At 43.2% G+C, this 24,088-nt stretch overlaps 1 protein-coding gene across 1 annotated transcript in view; it reads left to right on the top strand.

Moving 5' to 3' along the window:
* Window positions 1-24,088, top strand: part of LGALS8 (galectin 8) — a 225,922-nt gene that overhangs the window by 25,618 nt on the left and 176,216 nt on the right. Inside the window, exons 2-3 of the mRNA XM_069234484.1 lie at window positions 1,360-1,416; window positions 4,865-4,953. Of these exons, the coding sequence (XP_069090585.1) occupies window positions 1,381-1,416; window positions 4,865-4,953 (125 nt within the window). The 5' untranslated portion in view covers window positions 1,360-1,380. The remainder of the gene's footprint in view (window positions 1-1,359; window positions 1,417-4,864; window positions 4,954-24,088) is intronic.

The following is a 24,088-nucleotide window of genomic DNA, read 5'->3' as shown; positions in this document are numbered from 1 at the left end:
GAAACAAAATGGCTGCTGCAACTTTTCTCTCAGGTTGAGGCAAGCCAATCACGGCCTTGTTTTTACCTGGGATCTGCAGATACCCTGCGGCTGGATCCGCTTCCCTAGATATACAAATTTCTATTTTCTTTAATAACTCCAAAACTACTGAATGGATTTACACCAAATCACAAAAAGAGACCTTTCTGGAGCAAGATCTAGCTTTCTGCCAAATTTGGTGTCATTCCGTTCAGAGATTCTGGCTGTAGTTGTGTTTAAAATCCCTATGGGAGATTGCATAGGGAAAACATATTTTGGGACCCACCATTTTTTTTCTGCCCTCACTTGATGGATCACTCAAAAACTTTCCAGACAGCATTTTGAAAATTTCGTGAAGGTTTGTCCAACTGCACCAAAGTTATTAGCAAAACAACAAGCGCTTTTCCTATGGAGACTGGGTCCTTACAATAACTACCTACTAAGTAATACAATATATGTATATATAACCTAGTGGCGGTCACCACTAGGTAGTTATAGTTGGACCTAGTTTCAATAGAAAAAGTGTTTGTTTTGCATATATATATATATATATACACACATATGTGTGTATGTCTATAATCTCCAAACGAGTACCCCAAATCCTTTCTCGGCGACAGAGGAAAAAAGCAGCACCACGAGCTAGCACGGTGATTTTAAGTTTGTTTAATTTTCATTCACTAGCAGTGCAAAATCAGGGAAAGACAGATGACGCATTTCGGTGTCTCACCTTCAACTGGACCATAGAGTCCACGCGTACAGACAGTCTTCTTAAAGTGACAATACCTGGTTGTCCATCACCACTTTCTATTATAAAAATTACTAGAACATACATGTGCTTATTAAAAACAGTGAAGTTCATGCTTCCATTTTGCAAAGTACATCTATAAGTGGTCGATATCATTTACCTAATCACTAAATACATGATTATACAATACACTTCAATTTGTTTACTATTTTATTTTGTACAATCCTTTGAACTTAATACAAATTATGTAACATCGGCATGATTTTGACTATTGGCAGATAGTAAGAGTCATTCCTATTTATTCCTTCATCTTTTTCATTTTTTACTTTTCACAATTTTTGAATTACAATATTTATGTATAAGTATATTTAACTTCTCATAAAGTTTTATTGATCACCTCCAAATGTCCTGAGGGTCCAAAGCAAAGCTCATAGTACAAGGTCTTGGCTGACACCAAAAATGTTTTATACTGTTATGGCTTTTCTGTAAATGGAGACGTACGTTGATTGAGCAAGGCAGTATCTCCATTGTGTAACAGTGATAACATTGTGCTAGCATTTTTTAACACAGTTTATTTTGGCCTTATTTCATTACAGCTTCATAATTTGAGAAAAATAATGGAGGATGGACTTCAGAGAACCTTCCAGGATCCTGTAAGTCATCTTTTGCAATACTTCATCGCTCAGCACCAACCACTATTTCTTCCAGCCTCCCATTGTTGATATCTGTTCACACATAGTTGTACTTAGAAATAGCAATAATGTTCACTATCAAATCAATTCTTGACTGCAGGTTGTGCTATTGCACATTCATAATAAAATACTAATTGGTCAGTATTCCCTTTTCAGATTTGGTCCGAGTTAGCTTTAGCTGTCGCAAGGTATACCGACAGAGCAAAAGGTTAACCCCTCTCAGTTGTTATTATTGTATGAAATTGTATTGTATTTTCATAGAGAGTTTATATGCTAGTTAAAAGGTCTTGGTGCTGAGCTGAACACAGTGAAAGGGGAAAAAGATAACGATGCACACCTAATCGGATAAGGACAGGATTGTTAAGACAAGTGGATGCTCAATACATTTCCGAGGCATGCTGCAGAGGCGTATCATCTGGTGTGTTTGTTGGCCTTAACTATTAGCAGTATTTTAGTTGAGGAGATATTGCAAAATTGTTCTGTCAAGAATCCCTTGAATCTTTTGGGCTCACCAGGAGCCACTGAGGCTGAATTGTGACCAGAGAAATATGCTGCTTATGTCCGTTGCCTGTAGTCATTTGTGCAGTTGCAGTCCCCAACTAGATATTGAAGCAGGCATAGATGCAGTCCCTTAAATTAATCCACGCACAAGACTATAAAAGAAGTAACGGAAATAATCAAGTAGGTCTGGGGTAGCCACAGAATTATAATTTAAAAGGACTAGTTGTAAGAAGCCAGTTTTAGATTCATCCAAGATTTGCACATGTATGCACTAAGGTGCGGTAAGTGGACCAAGGCATGGTCCTAGAATGTCAAGCCAGAACGGTGGGAGCCCTGTCGATTTCTCACTTTCACAGTTTATACTTATATGGGAGATTTGCAAAAGGAGGATGTTACGGTGAACAGAGTGATATGTTGCTGATGTGTGCTGCTAACCAGCATTTGTTACAGCCTATCCGATTATTAGAATTCTATATGGATTTGATCAAGAGTGTGCCATCACCGCCTTCTTGAAGTTCCGATGAGGAAGTATTTTGAATGTGTGCCAGTGTTTGGCATACCAGATCAGGAATCAAGTTTAGGATAATTGCAGAGTGGGTGACATTGAAGAACCCTGCATGCGCCCAATTAGAATTACAATCTCTTTTGCAGAGTCCGGAGAAGAACTAGGGATTCTGTTCGATAGATGGTAGTTGCTGCAGACTAATTTATGTAGGTATGAGTCAGTCAGCAATGGTAGAAAGCAAGATACTGTCCCTACTATAGAAAGGAAGATGGGGTTATAGAAAAGACCAGGCAAGTCATATCCCCCCAAATATACAGATTTCCTTGCAGGCTTTGGTGGCACTGCTAAACCAATACGCTTTGATTTGCCTGTCTATGCTGCCAGCATCAGGGCGGGCTACAAGGAACTTGTCATATTTTTCTCCACCAAGAAATCAGAGTTGAACCTGTGATTGGGTTTTCACGTGAGCTTTTTAAAGCCAAGAGAATAACTCAACCTAATTTGAGGAGATTCAAGTTTTGTTTAAAACCGTTCATAATAGTACATGCATTTGTTGTCATTTTCATCAAACATAATGCATAAGTAGGCTAGAAATGGTTCTACAGCAGGAGCTCATATGATCTTGGCTACAGCAGAAGTCAAGGCCCTATTCTAACTCGGAGTGTGGATGTTAAAAATAGCCTTGTGGGGCACTTACTCACAGCGAAGGGTTGACAGTTTCCATTTGTAAGTAATTACATCTTCACAATGTGTTTTCCCTTTTTTCTTTCTTCCGTTTTTGGGGCTGTGAAGTTTGCCATCTGCTGCAGTTGGTTGAGTAGGTCTCCGCAGGTATAAAATTATATATTTCCCTGCACATCTAGTACAGCGTCTCTTAACAGGGGCACGGCTTGACATTGTGTTAGGTCACGGTGTGGGTACACTCTAGGTGAGGCCATTTCTTTTTCTTTTCCTTTTATGGGAATGAGGATGTATCTATAGTAGGAAGGGAAGGGACTCGGGGTGCACTAGAGTCAGAGGTGGGATTTTCCAGGATAACAGAGCTCCTATCCACTAATAGAGGCATTTACTATCTTGGATTTTTCAGTCAATGTTCTGCAAGATATCAATTTTCATGAGGCAAGCATCACAGAGCTAGAATTTGATCACACTTTCATTAAAGGATGGGCATGTGGGGGTCAGCTAAAGATTGCTTTAGGCTGTTCCTATAGTGCCATGCTAGTCAGTGCACTTTAATAACTGGTCGAAGATTCCAGGGTGTCTGTCCTAATCTCAACCTGAATATCTGCCTTTGAGGACCTTTATCAGGACTGTGAAAGACAAATCACCTGCACATACACCCGTGGATCGTGGAGTTTGGGGTTAATTTGTGATGCCCACAACATTCTGTAAAACTGCCCCCTGAACCCAAATTTACCTGAAGTTCCTGGAACAGCAGAAGTTAGATGCCTAGACTAGAATACCCAGATAACGTATGTGGGGTTAGTCAAGGTACAACATAGCTTGTGGGAGCCACCAAGCAGGCACCATGGAGTGGGCTGGGTTCATTAGAACCACTTCAATAATACCGGATGAAAAAATAACATGGGGAATCTTCCTTTAAGTTATTATTCTCAATATGTGGAAATATTTGACTACTGAGGAGATAAAGGTCCTTACCTGGCGGTATTCTTATGTTCCATATATGTTTCCATACAATGCCTTCTATTGTAGTTAGTTCTCCGTTCTCAAAGTATTTCCCAAAAAAAAACTCCTCTACGAGAAGGTCCTTGCCCCCAAAGCATATAATGCACATATTTTGTAAGGATGTTTTTTCATTCAACATGAACGTTTATTTCTATACGACTTTAGGGACTGTAGAAAATGAATGAAATTAAATTAAGATGATTTTTCAGCAATTTATGGCCTGTGAGTGATACATATTAATTCTGCAAGGGATGATCATTGATATTACAGTACCAAAGAGGAATATCACTTTGGAGTGAGTATCATGACACTCTTTCGTATTCTGTCTCTCCTAACCACCTGTAAATGTGAAGAGTCTCCGCAAGTTCAGCTAAGGGAGTGTGAGGTTCAGTAACTCCTCTCCTACATCTTTCCAGTCTATCAGTTTGCTAATGCAACAAACCTTTGCCATGTAATTGGTGTTTGTTGAGTCCTTGCTTGTTAACCATCAAAACTTTGCCTTCTGCATAAACAGAATTTCTTTAGGGAATTCACAGAAATGTTCATAAATCGGAACCACTGTAGGTTGATTAGTGGTCTGTGTTATTTGAAAACTATTGATTTGTCTTGAATATTGCAGTAATGTGTTAGTTCATACCGAAGTTTTGTTCAAACAAGCTATTGATTGTGTGAAAAATCAGAATTTCCTTCTTCTCAAATTGCGCTCCCCCTCCCTAGGTGGTTCCATTTGTTATGTCCGTTCCAGGGGGCTTTCAAGCTGGACACATGGTTGCCTTCCATGGGACTGTTCCTGATAATGCTGAAAGGTATGTTCTCAATGCACAGAGTTCAAAAACCAATGTTCCATCATATTATTGGAATTTGCAATATTACGCAAGGGTGTTTTTTAAATCGTACCGTATTAGTCATTTTATGCACTAGATCAAGCTTCGTCGCCGATTTTGGAACATAAAAACTAATCTTTGATTAATCACATGCTCGTAAAATGCGGAAATCCTCCCGTATTTGCACAGGAATTCCATATTTCATTTCTCATTTTAATTCGGAATACTTGGAATAGAGGGTACCTCAACCAATGGTAATTGTATTTATCGAATGCAAAAAACATGCCTTTCTCTATTCTGGCCTACTTGTATTTGGGGTCTTATTTATTCAGGCCAGTTTTGCAAGTAGTAACGGTCAGAAATGTGTAGCGCTTGTGAAAGCAGACACGGCATTAGGATTGTGCAGGGCGAGTAAGATGTTAGCATTTTATCTGCACAATTAAGTTTAGTTTTGATTGCAATTCTCTGTAAGTGGATTTCAAATGCTTAGGTTCTGATTTGTGGATCTTTTTGTTTGGGCGAAATGTTTATGTGTTGATGTCCATGGTGCCTTTTCGTGTATGTTTTGGTAGTGTTTTCTTATCATTTTTTTATGTTTTGTTGTTACTTTTGAACATTGGAAGCTCTTTGAAAAGTGTAAGTTCTCTTCAGTTTCCATGCATATTTTATTTTGTGAGATGAAACATTCCGTACATGGCTGCATTGTATTACCATCTGCACAAGTTATGATGGCTAATAATGGGCATATGATAGTATTGTTTGGACTAAAGAGGGTTTAATTATTTGGATAACTGGTTCTCCTTTTAAGTTTCGTTTCAGACTGGTGGGCAATACATGTTTAACTTTTGGCCAATGACTGCGTGTGCTAGTCGGAGTTGCTTTTTCGATGTTTACATGCTGAATAGGAAATACATAGTGAAAACTATCATTCCTTGCCTAAAGCACGTAAATGTCTCACATGGAATGTGAAGAGCCTTAATACACAGTCAAAAAAGAACATCCTTAATCATATAACACGTTACTGGGAAGACAAGGGGGCTTATTTACAAGCCCCGTGCACTGCCGGTGTGTCACTTTTTGTGACGCAATGGTCGTGCATAGTGGAGACCCATATCTACAAGGCCATACAAAGTCACTTTGTGTGGCTTTTCATGGTCTTCTAGATCATGGTGTAAGGCAACGTAGGGAGGTGTTCTATTGGCATTGCAGTGGTTTTTCCCACGCAACACCCATGGGTTTTGGCACATTCCCATTTTTACAAGGCATTGTAGACCTAAAAATGTGTCAAAATCTTAGCCTCCATAGGGGAGGTGCAACAAGGAGAAATATCTTTAGTTCTCCTCATTTTCCGTCTTTCTGCAACACACAAAGAAAGAGGAAAAAGCCTCCATGGGTTATGTTAGTGCAGGAAGGTGCCCTTTGCACAGAATCAATCTTGTCTGCGATACAGGCATCCTTGCACCATAGTGCAACGGTGCCTGCGTCAAGGCTATGCAGCGCAGTGTGCACCAGTGCAGGGGGAGAGGATAGAAATGCGCCATATCTTGGGAATACTGCACATTCCTGCCCTTTCCCAGTGGCACAGGGCAACACAGCAAGGTCCCTTGCTGCACTGCCCTATGCCACGGAACTTGTAGATATGCCCCCTATTTTATAAGAAACCAAATTTAAAGCAGGAACAATTTTGTGAACTTTTGAATAATTATCAGGTTGCCATGATTTCAAAGTGCTTTAAAGATAGGTGTGACACTATTTTGTTTTAATAGACATAGCAGTTGTGTTAGATCTAAATTTCTAAACTAAAACACAACAAGTTACATCTCGATGAGAATAACATTGAAAGGTATCACAAGAATTCTGAACAACATTTATGCTCTTAATTCTGTACCACTTCACATCTTTAAAGAAGGATATACAGGTATTAGCAGGGAATAAAACAGTGTTTGTAAATAATCTGATTGTAGTTCAAGATTTTGTGTTAGGTGAATCAGTGCTGCCGTGGTCGAACGGTGCCAACCTAAATAGCGACTTGGGATTTCGTGCAAGAATTCCAGCTGCATAAACTATGGAATTGGTGTCATATGCAGGAAACACATTATAATTTTACTGTACATTATTTTTGATGAGTGAAGACAACTTAGTTAGATGACATACTGTTGAATAATTTACTGTACAGGTAATAAAATCCAATACAATTGGACAGAGAGAAACAAAATGCAGATACAATCAGAAGCTAAATGCATGCTAAAAACACATCATGATTTGAACACACATAATATATTAAAAAGAGGAAGCGTTCCTACCTAAAAATATAAAACAGTCCTAAATATAAAAATAGAATAAACCACCAAGCCCGGAACTCCACATAACGCATAACAAAACAAAATACATAAGCCCAAGCACTAAAGTGCGTAGTGCATTAATAATGGCTACAATAAATACCAGCATATGCCATTAAAATCCACAGCTTAACCAACAGCGAACAATGTGTCAAGAGCAGGGAGAGAGTTCAAATCCTGCCTATCCTTTGCTCGCAGTGCCACTATAGTTAGATTGAGAAATTTTAATAAATGTAATCAAGAACACATTTAGCATTGAGTTAGCAGGGTCCAGAGACTGAATAATAGCATGTCGATAGGAGAGAATTCCCAATTCATTCCATTTGCGTCGAAGCAAAAATCTATGCTCCTTAAGTAAAGCTGGACAAAGACAGACCACATGATCTAGGGTTTCGTCAGCATTATTACAGCCTCTGCATGTCACCCCTTCCCCAGAGGATAGCCGCCATTGGGGTAGATGTTTCACGAAACCCCAGTCACCCATCCTTAAGGCCATAAAGGCCCTTTTCAACCGAGACCCATAAAAACAGGAAAAAAAGCTAGAAGGCGTACTTGGCTTGAAGGATTTAATTACTGACCAGGAGGGAGTGATCTGAGTGATACGAATACTGTTGAATGAGCCTTTTTACACCTAATTTAAACAGAGAATGGGGGTATTACTTTCCCAAAGATCATCAACGCCCAGTCGCCATTTGCATTCAGCCAAAAAATGGAAGTATGATCCCTTCAATTTAGACTCACTGATTTCTTGCCACAGGACTGCCTCTAAACGGCCATCTGTGGCACGACGCATCTTATGACAGAGCTTCAAAAAAGCACCGGCACCAACTGCCACCAAACCCAAAAGCCCAAATTCTAACCAAACCTGCGCGGGTGAGGCAAGGTGTGGAACATGAAAGACACACTTATAGATTTTATTAACTCGCCTATTTAATAGGCAGGAACCTTTGCCCAACAGAATTTCTTGACTTTAGGCAAATGAAGGGATAATCTTTACTCTCATAACTTCCATTAAGGGAAGGAGGGTCGGCCCCTTTAAAACTTTAGATGACTTGGATAAGGCCACCTGCAATGCCACAGCTTTGAGTTCAATCTCCTTCTTGTGTTTAACAAAGCTGCCTCTGGAATCAAAATGCACCCCTAAATATTTGTAAGACTGGTCAGAAACAAGTTTATAGCTTTTATAATAGCAACTGAAGCCCAGATGTTTTTTCCTTCCAAAGGAAACCACTTTGGTTTTAAGCCGATTAACTTCCAGTTGATTCCTGGAAGTATAAGATGCAGGTTGATTGAGCAGCCGTTGAAGGCCGATCTTAGTGTAACTAAATAGTACAAGGTCATCTGCGTAAAGCAGATGACTGAGCCTAAGGCCACCAATCTTAGGGGGATAAGAATTAACAACATCAAGAGACATTGATAAATCTGCAATGAACAAATTAAAAAGAAGAGGAGCAAGCACACAGCCCTGTTTCACACCACAGGTGTTGGAGATTTGTCTAGAAAGAGAACACTCATCACTGAGCTTAATACAAACCTAAGTGTTTGTATGGAGTTCTGTGATGGTACCCAGGAGCACTGAGGGGATACCCCAATTCTGTAGTTTAACCCACAAAGCACCCCGGGAGACCCAGTCAAAGGCCGCCTTAAAATCAACAAGGCAACAATTCAGCGTTAAGCCTGATAGAATCGTCCTGTCGATCAAAATAGAGAGTGCTAGCAGATTTGTCAAAGTACCTGAGCCAGTAGAAAACCCTGTTTGGACAGTGGGAATTAGGGCCTTTGCGTCAGCCCAGGCACAAAGATCTTGCAACAAAAGACTGGCATACAACTTTGCCTCATTATCCAGCAGGGCTATCATCCTAAAATTAGCGGGGTCTGATCTTGAACCATTTTTATATAAGGGATGAAGAATGGCACCCCGCCAAGACTCAGGAATTGTTGAAGTCAGAAGGCAGTGCTCAAACAAATGGGCAAGATGATTAGCCGAAAAGAGAGGATCCTGTTTGAACAGAGCCTGCGGAAGACCGTTGGGGCCGGGAGCTCCAAATTGCTTAGCCCTCAAGATGATACGAGGAAGGTGTAATTGAAAGGAATTCTTTACACCCTGTATGAGAGTTGGTGACCCAATAAACATGGGACACATCTTAGACAGAGCAGAAATAGGGCTAAAAGCCCCCACTTTCAACAATTTCCTATCCGACTTACTTGCAGAAAAGTGGGTCGTCAGATAAGACGTCCAGACTCCTTCAGAAAGGTTGGCAATGCCAGTGCCCCTTTGATTGCTATTTAGATTGTTAATAAGGGACCAAAATTTTATGGAATTTGAATCTTTGTTTGCACTTAAAAGTTTAGCCCAAAACTGATTAAGGTAGGACTGATGATCATCATAAAAAGCCTTCCTGTAGTCGTTCCTCAATTGTTTTTATTTAATGAGCAAACAATTGGAGTCAGGACTTTTCCTAAGTGCCCTTGCTAATCTGTTGCACGCTTTCTTTAGGTTCCTGGATTCCCTAGAAATGACAAAGGGCCGAAGTGGAGCGCGATTACGCGCAGGTTGGTGAAACCTTGACAATAAAAGGCAGGAAAGTCTAGCCCCTGACATAATTGGGAACTCACAACCCGCTCCCTCAGAGTCAAAAAGTTAATACATTCAGATAATACTATGCCACCAATAAAAGAATTCCATTTTATGCGCTTTAAAGACTCAGAGCAGACGCCACCACCCACCAACTGCATAACATCATGCAAAGGAAATCTAGATTTGATGGATACAATTTGTGGACGGTGGTCGCGCTCATTTCCAGGCAGAATCAAAAACTTTTCAATGAAGGGAAACAATTCACTGTTGCAAATGGTGTAATCTAAATAGGAGTAGGATCGACCATCCGATCTTGTCCACCGGGGAGGGACATCGTCACGTAAGCGCCCATTCAGAACTTTAAAGCCCATACTATTAAGGTGCATTACTGTTTACTCTCCCAACGGGCAATGCAAACAGCCCTGAGGCCTCATTTATTCGGGAATTAACTGACGGTTACAGAAATCAGGGCCATCAAGAGCCTCCATTGTGTTGTGAAACAAGTTTGTATTAAAATCACCGGTTATAAGATAGTTAGCACAAGGGTACTCCCCTACTAAATCGCCCACAATCTGCATCAATCGAGACAACCTGCCCCTTTTGTCCTTTGTGCCAGGCGCAATGTAAACATTAACTACTATAAGGGTTTGATGTGCAGTCCTGTTCCTGATGACTGTCCCCTGAATCCAATTATCATCCCGGACCAGTGGCAGAATACTCCCATTTAGTTTGACAGTTACATAGGTGGCATGACCATTCTTGCTCGTTCTAAGAGCAGGTTTCCACATTTCTAAATACCCAAACAGCGGACAGCTGTTCTCAGCCCAGGGTTCCTGAAGGGTGATTACATCATATCTCTTCAAGAATGCTAAGAGATCAGCCGAGGCAAACTTGTGCACAATCCTGTTGATGTTCCAAGAGCATAGGGACAGACATCCAGATGTTGTCCCAAGACCACCCACCCATGATGGTCAATAAGGACGCCCGTGCAAGAGTGTCGCCAGTCCCAGTTCGATGCCCCCTGGGAACCAGAACCAGTGCGAGGGGTGCCATTGAAGGTAGAGGATGCATGTAGAGCACCTTTCAAAATTGAAAAAGGCTTCAATACTATAGGAGCCGTTGGACATCAAAGTTCTGATAATAGTACAGGATAGCCAGACTCCTTATAAGGAATAATTGTAGTACCCCATGAGTGAAATAGGTCTCTCTAAGAAAAAATAGACTGAGCTATTGAGGCAGAGAATAAAGAAACCAGTGTAGACTCCCTTGAACTAGACCTGCTTGAGTCCAGAAATTCAATAGACACAATGTCCTTAGAACCAATGTTATTAAGATCCGAGATAGCATTGAAGACCCTTAAAATATTCCCCCAATTCAATATGTCATGTGGCCCCCTTGAGCGATATTCAGGAATGAATACAAGTTTAGAAGTTATACCCTCCAGTAAGGCCGTTGGGGAACACAGGGGGTATAATGGCTGTAACTGATCTGTTACAATATGTGAGCATACAGGACCCACCAGGGCCGGAATATCCGCAGGAATGGACCGAAGGCTTGATGGCAAAATTGCAGGAAGGCATCTTATGTTATCAGAAGGCAGCTTAAAGGTATTAGGAGAACCAGGGACAAGAACCTCACCACCAGTATTTCCGTAGACAGTTTTAGGTTCAAACAATGTGGCTGTGGAGCAGGCAGGGACTCCACCTCCCCGGTGTGAGGCTACTGTATCCAATACACTGCCTAAGTTGCCTTCTTCAACCAAAGTCAAAGGGTCCTTGAAGGGGAGTTCAGTTCACAGCACAGTAATACCAGCCCAAGGGTCCTTAACAAGGTCAGTCGAGCGAGGAAGGCCAACCAGTGGGGTCATCGGAGAGTTGGACAGTGATGACACCCTGGGGATCACCTGCGACTGCAAGAGCTGCAGCGCCTGAAGACTGACCAACGGTTGAGCATTAGTTAGAAATCCTTGAGGTGGTTGGCTCCGCCTTTTGTTCCGTTGTTTGCAGAGTCTTTTTTTCCCCTCTTGCTCAGAGAATGTTGAGCCCCAAGATCTACTTCTAGGGGCGTTGGATGTGTTAAAGCTGGTTTAGCAAGAATGCAGGGGGAGTGGGCGGTGACAGGCACCATAGACTCAAGTTCAAGCAAAGGAGAGATCTTTGGGACACAATTGGCCAAAATAACATGCTCTGAGGCTCTCGTAGCAGCTAGCCGAGAAGGGTTGATGGAGGTTGGACTTTTGACTGGAAAAAAGTAATCGTCCAATGTTTTTGGTTTGAGAGGATCCTGAGCCAAGTCAGAATGGGAGCTTGAATTCGGCTGGGGCACCACAGGCACAGAAGCTGGAGATAGCCTCTTGATTTCGCATAGAACCGAACTTTAAAAAGGTGGGCAAAGATAAAAGGCTTTCAATAATTGGAGAGCAGCAGCATATTGGTTGCGCAAGATTAGAGTTCACCTGGGCTCTGGAAATTAGCTGGTTAAGATTTTCTATTTTTTTATCAATACCAGCTACGTAAGAGACCAATGTATTCAGCAAATCGACTTGAACTTCCAGCTTATGAGAGTGATAGTTCAATGCCAGTACAGTGGAGTGAAGAGTTTGCAAGAGCTGAGGCCAGACAGAGCCGGTTGCCGCGATCAAAGAGGAAGGCACAGGGTTGGATACCCTACCAGCCCCTCCTAAGGAATCGGGTTGAAGACAGGAAAATTCAAGGAGCGATTGGTCCTTGAACTTGCCCTTGACAGGCTCTGTTTGAGAGCTAGGGTCACCTGCCCCGCTCAAGGACCTTATTGGTAACATTGGATGAATACTGCCAGTGAACTATGAATCCACTGGGCTGCCGGTGGGCTGGGTGACGTGGAAATGCTGCAGTCCTGTTTAGGATTGTGGCAACACACAGCCAGCCCGTCCTGCTGAGGGAGGACAGCTGGAGAGGCTACCAAGGAGGTCTCCCACTCTCCAACATTGAAAGAATGATCGCTGGATATAATAATTGGTGAAAGTTCGTGTTTTAACTAGGACGCAGCCGGCTGGCCCTCATAGGGTGGCAAATGGCATACTTCATCCTGAGATGCTAGCTGAGAGAAGGCGGATAAAGCAGGACGACGGACTAGAGCCGCTGTTGTTGAATAACCACAAGCCATGGGTAAAACATAAGTGGCTGCAGATTCCGAAGAGACGCCTCAGCCTGGCACCGGCTCATTCTCCCCATCGCTTGCTGGAGATTTCTGCTTAGATTGTTTCTTAAAGTAATCCAGAAGAGAAGACTTACGAAATTCTGAAGGACATGGATACGGCAGATGAACAATGGAGAACTGAGACTTCAAAGTGACTGGATTGGGCGGATCAGCAGCCAGTGGAGAGGTGGCTGCTGTAATTGCGGTAGGTGAAAGAGGATGAATTCACTTTTCAGGGGTCGATGGCAAATGCAAGATAACATTGCCGCAGCGGCATTTCTTGCGCTTTTGCGGGTTTGAGTGCTCATTCCTTACTTTACCAGACCCCTTTATGAGACAGGCTCCAGATGTCCTTCCCTATCTTGCGAGGCTCAAGTCGAAAGGTGATGTAACTCAGCATAATAGGTTCTTGGAAACGCTTATGGCCCTTTTTGAGGGGTATCTGTACTCCACTTAAAGGCCTGCAAGCTTATGGTAAAGAAGAAGGAACAGTAGAGACCCGTTAGGTTTGATTAAGCAGGAGAGACAGGGGGGACAGGAGAAGCAAGGCAATGCGGTCCAGACAAGCCGCACTGGCCTAACACCAGCCGCTTCCATCAAAAACCGGTTGCCTGCAGCCTAGCTTTGGTTTGTTTATGTCCCAACACCTTTGACCCTGCTTGCAGAATGCTGGGCACTTGCCTTAGGCCGCCATCCCCTGTGAACTCCAGCCCTGGAAGTCCTAAGAGGATCGAGGTAGATTGCAGGACCAGGATCAGGACCAATAATTCTCTCTCAGCGATTCCACCCAGGATCGTCCGTCGTAGAATATATGACCTGACCCAGGGTCCTCAATGGCCCCACCAGGGGCTGCCAAATGCTGGGGGCACCAGGGGCCGAGGCCAACAGCAGCAAAAACTGTTCAGGCCTTAAGTGCCTTGAGGGCCTTTGGGGCTCTTGAGCAAGGAGCTGGATCCCCTGGGCCAGAAGTCCACCAACGTCCGAGAAACGGCAGGAGGGCAGGCAGGATGTTCGCACCCCCACCCTGTCCAGCGCCAGGCACCAAGGCACCGCAGCAGCTCAGCACAGCAGAGCGGCTATGCGGCCGCTATGCAACCTCGGCCCCGGTGTTGACGCGGCTGCAAACTCCAACAGGGGAGGAGCGGCAAGGAAGACCAAGGGATGCGGGGGCTGGGAGTTGACCAAGACCCCCAGCAGGCATGAAACATAGAGGTCCCCCTCACTCGGGGGAACCGTGCACCGCTCCGGCAACTCCGAGGCTCTGAGACTCCGCCCCTCAACGTGCAGACGACCTACAGCCGGAAACTCTCTGTTCGCGAATATGACATATGAATATAATTAAACCATTCGTGCAAGGAAATTCTCTGTGTTCCAAATTGTATGGGACAGATTGAACACCTTTGAGAGGGGATACCTTAAGCTTTGCCACTCCTAACAGTAAACTGAGGAAGTCCAAAACCGATACTGTGCAGGTGGTGGAACCAAATATTCAGGCTCAAGAAACAAGGGGACTATGGGCCAGTAGAACAAAAGGATTTAGCATTTCTTAACGGACTGATCGAAATTTTGGTCCATTAAGAAATGCTAAATTGCCTTTTCGGATGTAAATATGCCAATAGGGAATCGCAAAATGCGATGTCTACCCAGTAGAAATTGCTTTTTACGATTTCCAAATAGGAAATCGCAAATAGGGATTTCCTATTTTCGATTTCCTAAATGCGAAATGGGCATTTAGGAAATGCTATTACCATTGACTCAAAGTCAACAGTAACTATGTGCAAGTTTAAGAAATCCATTAAAAAGGCATTTTCTAAAGTACCATGTAGCTCGCAAATGCCTCTAGGCATTTGTTCGCTTTACATGTGCAGCACTTTTTTTTTTTTAGGGTGTATCAAGGGGGGGAGGGAGTCATAGGCCCTAGGCATACTTGCTGTTGCATTTCCTAATTTGTGATTTGCTATTGGGAAGTCACAACTTTGGAAATGCAAAACCATTTGTACCTATGGGCCTTTAAGCCCATAGCTAAGAATGGTGTACCATTTCTTAAATAGTGATTCCTCGTCTGTAGGAATCACTGTTAGGAAATCTCTAATTTTGTATATTCCATTTAGTATTTTCCAAATAGCAATTTCTTAGGATTTGCTATTTAGGAAATGCAAAATGGGAATTTTGTACATCAGGCCCTTAGATACTAGCAAAAAAGTTAGGAATCAGATATATTATCACTTACCTTTTAAGGCTGAATCTTCAGTGGTCAGTAATAAACAGGTTTAGTGAAGCAGGGGAATTGTTTGCTAAACCTTTAATGAGTTTGGACAGAAACGTTTGTCAAGTAAAATATTTTATCTGTTATAGACAGATATTTGAGGAGTGTGACTCTAACAGGGATATCAATAATAGATTCTTTGAATTTTATAGAGACATATTTTTCAAGAAAGTTCTCTGTTCTGAGAGCAGTTCAATAGCATTTAGGCGAGGTATAGCTTTCTTTTTTAAAGCAAGATGACACACACTGGTTGGAATGGTTGGGGTTTGTGAAATTATTGCAGTCATTAAACATCTAGACTTGGGCACAGCTACGGTCTTAGATGTTTTTATGTCATATGGTTGCTGAAGAACCTGCTTCTTTTTTTATGCAGCTTCCTTAACACTTGCATAAGTGACACCAAAAGTGCAGTGAAAAATGGAAGTGATCACTGTGATTTCCAGGTTAAATAGGAAGGAAGGTGTGGTGGCAAAACAAACTACATAGATGACAAAGCATCAGGATGATGGTATGGAAATCAGGATTGCAGTGTGATGTGTTATAAAGGCAGGGCCCGAAACGGCCTCCTTTAGCATCACTTGGTGTCAAGCCACAAAATGGCAGAGTTATGACAGAAGACTTTGCATGCATACATGCACCTATACCAGGTGCGGCCCGTCCTTTAGAGCAGAGGGGCCATGCCCCCCCTTCACCTTTTGCCCCTCACAAACAGTGTCTGACAGGCTGAACAAAGGTCAGCCTGACAGACACTCTTCATGTTCAGGTCAGGCATCCAGGAGCAGACATGCGTGATTTACACAGACTCCTGGCTTCCTGAGCTGAACTTTGCTGGGCTGAGGAGGTCACAGCTCCTATGGGTGTGTCCTCCTTTGCTCAGCAAAGGTGCCTCGAGGCCCTCCCCTGGGTGACGAGGAAAGCGCCACCCATTGACTTCGACCTGGGCGCTTCAGGTTTAAGCCCTGAAGCATCCATTGCGAGTGTCAATCAGTGACACTTCGTCACAGAGTGGGGTGGGATCAGCAGTCTCACTGACCCCATCCCACTCTGTGATGAGGCAGGGACTGCTGCTTTCACTCATTGGCTGACCTAAGGTCAGCCAATGAGGGAAGGCAGCAGTCCCAACCCTCCTGGGACCTCCAAGGCTGAAGGTAAGTGTGTGTGTGTGTGTGTGATCTTTTAAAATTAATGCTTGGTGCATGCGTGCATGTTTGAATGAGTGTTGTTAATGGATGTGCGTGTGTTTGTGAAAAAATTAGAGTGTGATCTTTTAAGATGAATGTTTGGTAAGTGCATGCATGTTTAATGTTATGAGTGTTGTTAATGGATGTGCGTGCGTGGGTGAAAGAATGAGTGTGTGTGTGTGTGCTTCCCACCCGCCCCCCTCCCTCCTAAAGCTGCCGGCTGCCACTGACCTATACCCACCTGGTCCCTGCTCCTCGCCCACTGGAACTATCTCTCATTTCCCCATACTCCCCACCTGCCCAAAACACCTAGGAGGATAGTGTGGTGGTTCCATTTATCTCTAGTCTCCCATTGTAGTTTTATTACTTTGCCATGATGGCCATCATCAAGTTTAAATCGAAAGACAAGTAAAGCATTGAAGTGGCACAGAAACTGAGCCATTGGCAGAGAGTTGGTGCTTTTCTTACAGGGCTTCATGGGGTTTCCCAACTTACACTAAAAGCTATTCAGGTTTTAAGTGTGTCTATCATGATTTTATATGAGGGCATTTTTACTTGGGCTGGGATTATGATTGCTGAGCTGTATCTGTTGGCCCTGAGCTCTGGATCCCAGCTCAGTATCTGGGAAATGGGGTTTGGACATCCGTTTGTGGAGGCTTCCCACAAGTGGTGCCTCCTGGACTGCTAACTTCAGCTTTCCTAATGGCCTGCCACTCCATGGAGTTTCCAGCTGATACTGTTCTGACATTTGGATCAATTCTTTGGACAAAGTTTTGGGTCATCCAGTGTCCAGGGGGCCAAACACGATGGGTTGCCCACGTGCTTCACCACCTCAGGTGCTGAGTACGGGACCAATGTACACCTCAGCAGTAGCCCACTGCTGCAGAGGGTCACCACTGCCCCAGGTGCATGGGGCCCTATCAGTTAAAGGATGATTGCTCATGTTGAGGTGACATTATGCTATTTGGGCACCATCATGTCTCCAGTGTGGATCTCCAGGAGGCAGCCATTTTGGGTTTGCTGAACCCAACTTCAGCTGAACCACAACACAGGGATGGAACATCAGCAATTTACTCTGGTGGCAGCCATCTTGGTGGTAGAAATGGCTACTTTTTCACTGTAGGTTTGAAACTGACACCACAATATTTAAATTTTTGCATTCAAGGGATGACCCGAAAACAGAGTGATGTGGGATGCAGCTCTGCTGGATACTAATTTTTCTCACTTTCAGAAACTTAGGAAGGAGACGAGACTGAGTAGAACTGGCAGCAGCTCTGTGTCTAGCAGAGAGACAGACTATTTGCCTGGACTCCCTGATCCTATCGTTTTTTGTCTGCATTCTTTCCCTACGATAAAGTGGTCGATTAAATGCCCAGTGGAAGTATTTGCTTTCAAGGAATTCTTGGTCATTCCACGCTATGGTGAATGTGTTCTGTAGCTCTCTATTTTTATAAAACAAAGTAATGTTAATGTGTGAAAATTCCTGGTAAACTATTCTTATATAAACTGGTATAATGCAGTCATGAAGTGGTTCTTATGTGAAATGTCGTGTCAAATTGTTTTTTATGTACACTACTTTTAGCATGATGAAATGGTTTTTTGTGGCGCTTAAAGTGTTCTTATGTAAATTGCTGTTGGCAGATTGAAACTGTTCTCATGTAAAGTGCTCAGATTCCCGTTGGTCTTATTTCCGCTAAAAGAAAATTTAAATAAATACACATGTAATTAAGTTTTGTGGCGATTGCCTGTCTATTTGTTGGTCGTTCTGACAGATCAAATAGATTTAACTTAATTGTTTGAAGAATCCAGGCCAGTTAGTAAGCAGAATTGATATCCATCACTATAGTGACACATTCTTTTTTCTAAGATTATCAACCAGAATCTGTAATTCCCTTTTTAAATCAATAGATACTGGCAATGAAATGGTCACGTCAAGAGGTAGAAGAGGTAAAGTGCTATTAGAACTTTCCACTCACTGAAAGTTTGATGTTCCTAATTACACAGAGAGAAGCAAAACCACATGCATTGGAACATAGAAACAGCAGGTCTATGCAACCCATTATTGGCGCTCATTCACATAATTGTATGCAGTGGAGATTTCTACATCTAATGTTCTAATTAATCAATATTATTCAAGCGAGGGCTCACTCCCTGGTAGTTATTGACCAGTGTGGAATCGGAGGGCCCATTTCTGCCCTGATCAACAACTAACCGGGTGCCCCCAGGTAATACATCTATTGTAAATCAGATTCATATATTTGGGATGGAATTGACAAAATCCGTTGTTGGTGTGTTTGTGGTACTATTTAAGTAGAAGGAAAAAAGAATTAATATTAGATTTTTATTGGTGATAAGACTGTGTCAATTTTGGCCCTCTGGAAGGTATTGTGTTAGTTGCCTAATTTTAAGGAGTCAGAAAAAGGTGAAAACATATTTTAGTCACATTGTCAGTCATGTTGTGGCAGTGCCATATCCATTTTAGGAATTTTAATGAGCTCTAAGGTGATTTAGCCATGTGAAAAAGCTGATCCCGTGCTGAATTTGTGAAACCATCTTTGAGAGAAAATATTTTTTTCTCATGATTTTCTAAGGGAAATCATGGTTAGTGCTCTAGAAGCTAAAATATTTCCTCGGTACTCTACAGTAGCTTCGCTGTAGAGCTCCAAGGGCAATAAGAGTTCTAACGTTCTCTATTTATGGCAAAGATGAGGCATTCTCACATGCTGTGTTGCTCAAAACGATGGTCTCGAATTTAAAGCTTTTAATATGGAAGCAGTAAGGAGTTAATGCAGATATGAAGCCAACAGTTTCAAAAATGTGATTAGAAATATGGATTTTCTAGCATTTATGGCATAAAAAGTTCTAAAAGGCTAAAAATGGTTATTATATGTAAGTTTTTTACACTCCCATTTCATTGCACGGGAATACATTTTTAGAGTTCCAGGAAACTATTTCTAGACAGCCCTCATGTTTACAATAAATAGATTTAGGCTCTTGTAGATAGCAAGCCCCTTCAAATGAGTTGTTTTTCTTTTTACTTCAACCACTTGTTTTTGTCAATAGTTACGTCACCCAGCATGAACATGCACTGGCTTCAAAATCACTTTTTTGTGAGTTACATATAAGAAAATAATGCAAATCATTTAAATATATGAACTTATTATGTAAATAAACTGTCTCTCTTTATACTCTATGTTTACATTGAAAGTTAATTAATTAAAACATTTTTAAATGAGTAAAGTACATCAGACAAAACAATGAGGCAGCTATTTTAAAACAGAGAAAATAATAATTGACAAAAAAGTTACTTACCTTTGTTAACTCTCTTTCTGGTGGATACTCTAACTGCAGATTCTTCATCTTAAAATATCCCAGGATGCCAAACAGTATAGCCCTTGCATGCTGGCAGGTGGTGTTGTGCGGATCCCTTTTGGCCCCCCTCCGCCCCGGAAGTTACAGCTGGAGCCGCATATTAGCGCCACCCAGGTGCACTGATGTAAGTTTTTTTCTTGACATTGTCCATGTCCTCGGAAGCAGAGCTCAAAGAACCAACTATTTGTTGTAGAGTGCAGATCTCTACTTTGGAACTTTTTGACATTCCACAGAACAGGGAGGTGGGCAGGTGGTGAACAATCTGGTTAGATAGAGTATCCACCAAAAAGAAATAGTGTTACCCAAGGGAAGTAACTTTTTTTCTGATTTATACCTCATAAGGCCAAAATGCCCTTGCTGTTGGACCTGGCTGTCAAGGCAATAATGCTTTGTGAATGTGTGTACTGATGCCCACCTCCCAGCCTGACCAATATTCAGGACAGGTACTCAGAGTGCCAGTGGTAGAAGCTTCGGACCTCATGCAATAGGCCCACAATGCTCTGGAAGATTGTTTCCAACACTTAGAAGACCTTAATGGAGAGAACCACCTGGCAAAGTCCTTTTCTGCACTGCCTTTTTTTCCTTGTTCTGGAGAACCTCACAAAGAGCTGATTATCCACCAGATGGTCTTTCGTTTGAATAGTGTAAAAGTTAAGCACTCTTTTGGGTTTTAAATGATGGAGTCACTCCTCTTTTGAGGGATGAGGAGTGGTGGACTGTCTGACATGAAAGGAAGTCACAACCTTCTATAACAACGCCGCTCTAGTTTTCAGCACCACTTTTCCTGAAAGAGGGTGGTGTAGGGTGGTGGCGGCCCTGATAATCCTTGAAGCCGACTCATGTGATGAGCTGAAGTTACCATGATGAGAAAGACTGTCTTTGAAGAGGACAGGGTTGCAAAGGCTCAGAAGGAGTGAACATAAGAGAAGTAGGGACCAAAGTGAGGTCCCACTGTGTCTTAACAAAGGGTGTAGGAAGAAACTTTGGATTAAGCCTTTGAGAAATTGCATCACAATAGGTTATTTGAACAAGAACAGTTGATCTGGTAAATTCAAAAAAGGCCAAAAGGGCCAACAGATAACTTCTTACCATCCATGCTGAGCTGAAGACAGAACAAGCAACAAGACAACTGACCGTTTTTGTCTGCAATGGGTCCGTAATACAGGTGCCACACCAGGCACAAACTTGTTCTAATGTGCACAGACATTGTACAGTGATGCCTTGTCTCAAGGACGACATCTACTACTTTGGGAGGGAGGTTGAATGTAAAGTGTTGCTGCTCAATCACCATGCATGGAGGTGTAGATTGCACATGCATTGGTGCAAGACCCTGCCCTCAACAGACCTTCCGAAAGTAGCAGCCTAGTCTTAGAACCAGTCTTCATGCAGAGAAATTCCAGGTTCCACGCTCTCCTAGCCCAATTTGGAGCCACAAGGATGACTTGAGCCTGGTCGTTCCTGATCTTTTTTAGAACTCAGGGCAGAAGAGTCACTCTAGGCAGAATGCTTCCATCGCAAGAAAAAGCCTTCTTGGGTATTCCAGCACGCAAAAGTGTGGACACTGCAATTCCTTGGCAGTGGCAAAGAGACCAAGCCAGGGTTCCCCCAGTTGCTGGAAGGTGTCCTGTGCCACCTCTGGAGGTAACTACCATTTGTGATCTGCTAGACATCACCAGCTGAGTTTGTTGGCCAGGCATTTAAAATTCCATCAAGTGGTGCATGACCAGGGTAATACCCAGAAGATTTAGCCAGTCCCAGAGGTGCAGGGCCTCCTGCGATACGGTCAAAGACCCCACTCCGCTCTGTTTGTCTGACTTCCACCAGCCTCTCCTTAAAGGACGACTGCAAGACTTTCAATGCTAAGTGAATGGCCCACAACTCCAACAGATTGATGGGGAGACTAGGCTCTGTCGTAGACCACAGTCCTCTGATCTCCTCTCTCAGACGACATCTCCAATCCAGCAGTGATGCATCTGTCACCACTGCCAGCTATAGGTTGGCTTTGAAAAGGGGTCTGCCGATGGTCCAGTTGTGGTTGAGCAGTCCCCACTGCATATCTTTTGCAATCTCCTCTGAAGCCTGGATGGAATCAGAGAGGTTCTTTTGGTTCTGGGCCCACTGAAACATCAGATCCTACTTCAGAGCATACATATGCCACCTTGCATGGTCAATAAGCAGGATGTAGGAAGGCTACAGAATCTCAGAGACACCTTCACTGAGACAACAACTGAGGGTGAAACGTCAGGATCATAACCTGAATGTCCATAACTCATTGATAGGAGGTAAGGTAAAAAAAAAATGCACAGTAGCCGGGATGGCTTAGATGAAAGGGAGCCTCTGCAAATGTGTCAAGTCTGACTTTAGCACATTGAAAGTGAACCACTATGAAATGAGGTTGAGGTCATCTGGAAGTGGCACTAGTGAAGATGAAAGAGGCCCACCTGGAACTACATACACCTGTGGGCCTGTGGCACAGGAACATGGAAGTAGGCATCCTACAGGTACAACGCTACCATGCAGTCTCCTGGATGCAGGGCAGATAGAACTTGGGCCAGTGTGAGCATCTTGAGTTTGTCCATTTGCAGGAAGAAGTTGAGAAGTCAAAGATCTAAAATAAGACAGAGGCCTCTGCCCTTTTTCAGCACTAGGAAATAACAGGAGTAACATCAAGTTCAGAACTCCGAGGTCAGGACTCTCTCTATGGCTCCTTTTGGCAAAAGAAATAGAGTTTAATGCAACAATATGGACAAATGTACCTCCGAAAGCCACTCCAATGTAGGCGGAAGAGGGGATGGTACAGAAAGCATTGGCAGAGCGTAGTCCCGTTGGACTACCGGTAGGGCCCACCTCTCGGAAGTTGTGGTAAGTCACCCATGGAGAAAATCACTGATTCATCCACTCACTGGGTGGTCTTGTGGTACTAAGGGCAAACTAAAACAGCGTGGCATTTGCTACCGGTGGAATTTAAAGTTTGTTGTACCTGTGAGTGTGGACACTTCTGCATCCCCTATCCTAGCTCCTACATAGCTAGGGTGCCTTTTGTTGAGGAAGGGCCCTTGGCGTTGTCTGCAAGTGAAACCATAATGATTCCCCAAAAGGGGCAAAATTGTTGGGGATACAGTCTTGTGGGTGTGGCGAGACCAAGGGAGCAGGCAGTAGCTCTGCTTTCTTTAAAATGCTCAATGGCAGTGTCGGCCTTCTCTCCAAAGGGGCGAGAGCTGTCAAAAGACCTATCTATCAGCAATGCTTGGTCGTCGACTTAAAGCCCAGTGGATCTAATCCATGGGTGGTGCCACAGCACCACTCTAGTTCACTCCGACGTTCTGCTGGAACAGTCGGTCATGTGCAGACCTGACATGTTTGTCTGCTTCATGGATATCCTGAATAGTCAGTGCCAAGTTAGCAAGGAATTCTACTGAAACTACTGGCAAGTTATCTGCAACTAAATCACATAAAGCATGACAGTACCCAGTAACTAGCTGGTGTTGATTGACATAAGGCCAGGGCTAGTCAAGGAAAACATACTCTTTGTGAACGCCTCAATTATGTTTGCTTTCTGTCTGGGGGGGAAGGTAGTAAGGAAAGATTTAGAATTAACCATGCTAGTAGATACCTGAACCTCCACACTCAGGAGTGGGGTGTTGCTTCCAGAAGGCAGGGTCAGCTGGAGTGGGTCTGTGTTGTCATGCAACAGGAGCCAAGAAGAGAGTTTAGCCCAAGTAGCCCTGAGGATGTTGGTCAGGGCTTCATTGAAAAGCAATAGAAGTCTTACAGCCTGGACAAGGCTTGTCCAGGTTGTAAAACTTCACTGAGAACATTCAGTCAACAGAAGGTAATTGTAATTCCAGAACTTCAGCTGCTTGTCTGATGACTATGAGTGTGGCTGACTTTCAGTGGAGGGTGTCGGGGTAGAATCCAGCCGCTTGTCAGGGGAAGTGTCCAATCCCCTGGCAGATCCAAACAAAACTTGCGATTGTCATATTGTGGGGGAGGTTCATCCCGATCATCATCTAAGGCTGATTGATGCAGGTGGGGTTGGCTCCATAGTCTGACCTGAACATGAAACAGGTTTGAGAGGCACAGACTGTGCTGAAGCAGTACCTGCCGACGGTAACTGGTGGAATCTGCAGATCCATGGGGCCCAAAGAGAAAAGGTGTGCAGCATGGTGCCAATGATTCGAAGCATAGCTTCCTTAATTGCTTC

The sequence above is a fragment of the Pleurodeles waltl genome, chromosome 5 (genome assembly GCF_031143425.1).
Source record: "Pleurodeles waltl isolate 20211129_DDA chromosome 5, aPleWal1.hap1.20221129, whole genome shotgun sequence".
Lineage (NCBI taxonomy): Eukaryota > Metazoa > Chordata > Amphibia > Caudata > Salamandridae > Pleurodeles > Pleurodeles waltl.
Note: the sequence above shows the minus strand (reverse complement) of the source record. Positions and strands in the feature narration are given on the sequence as shown.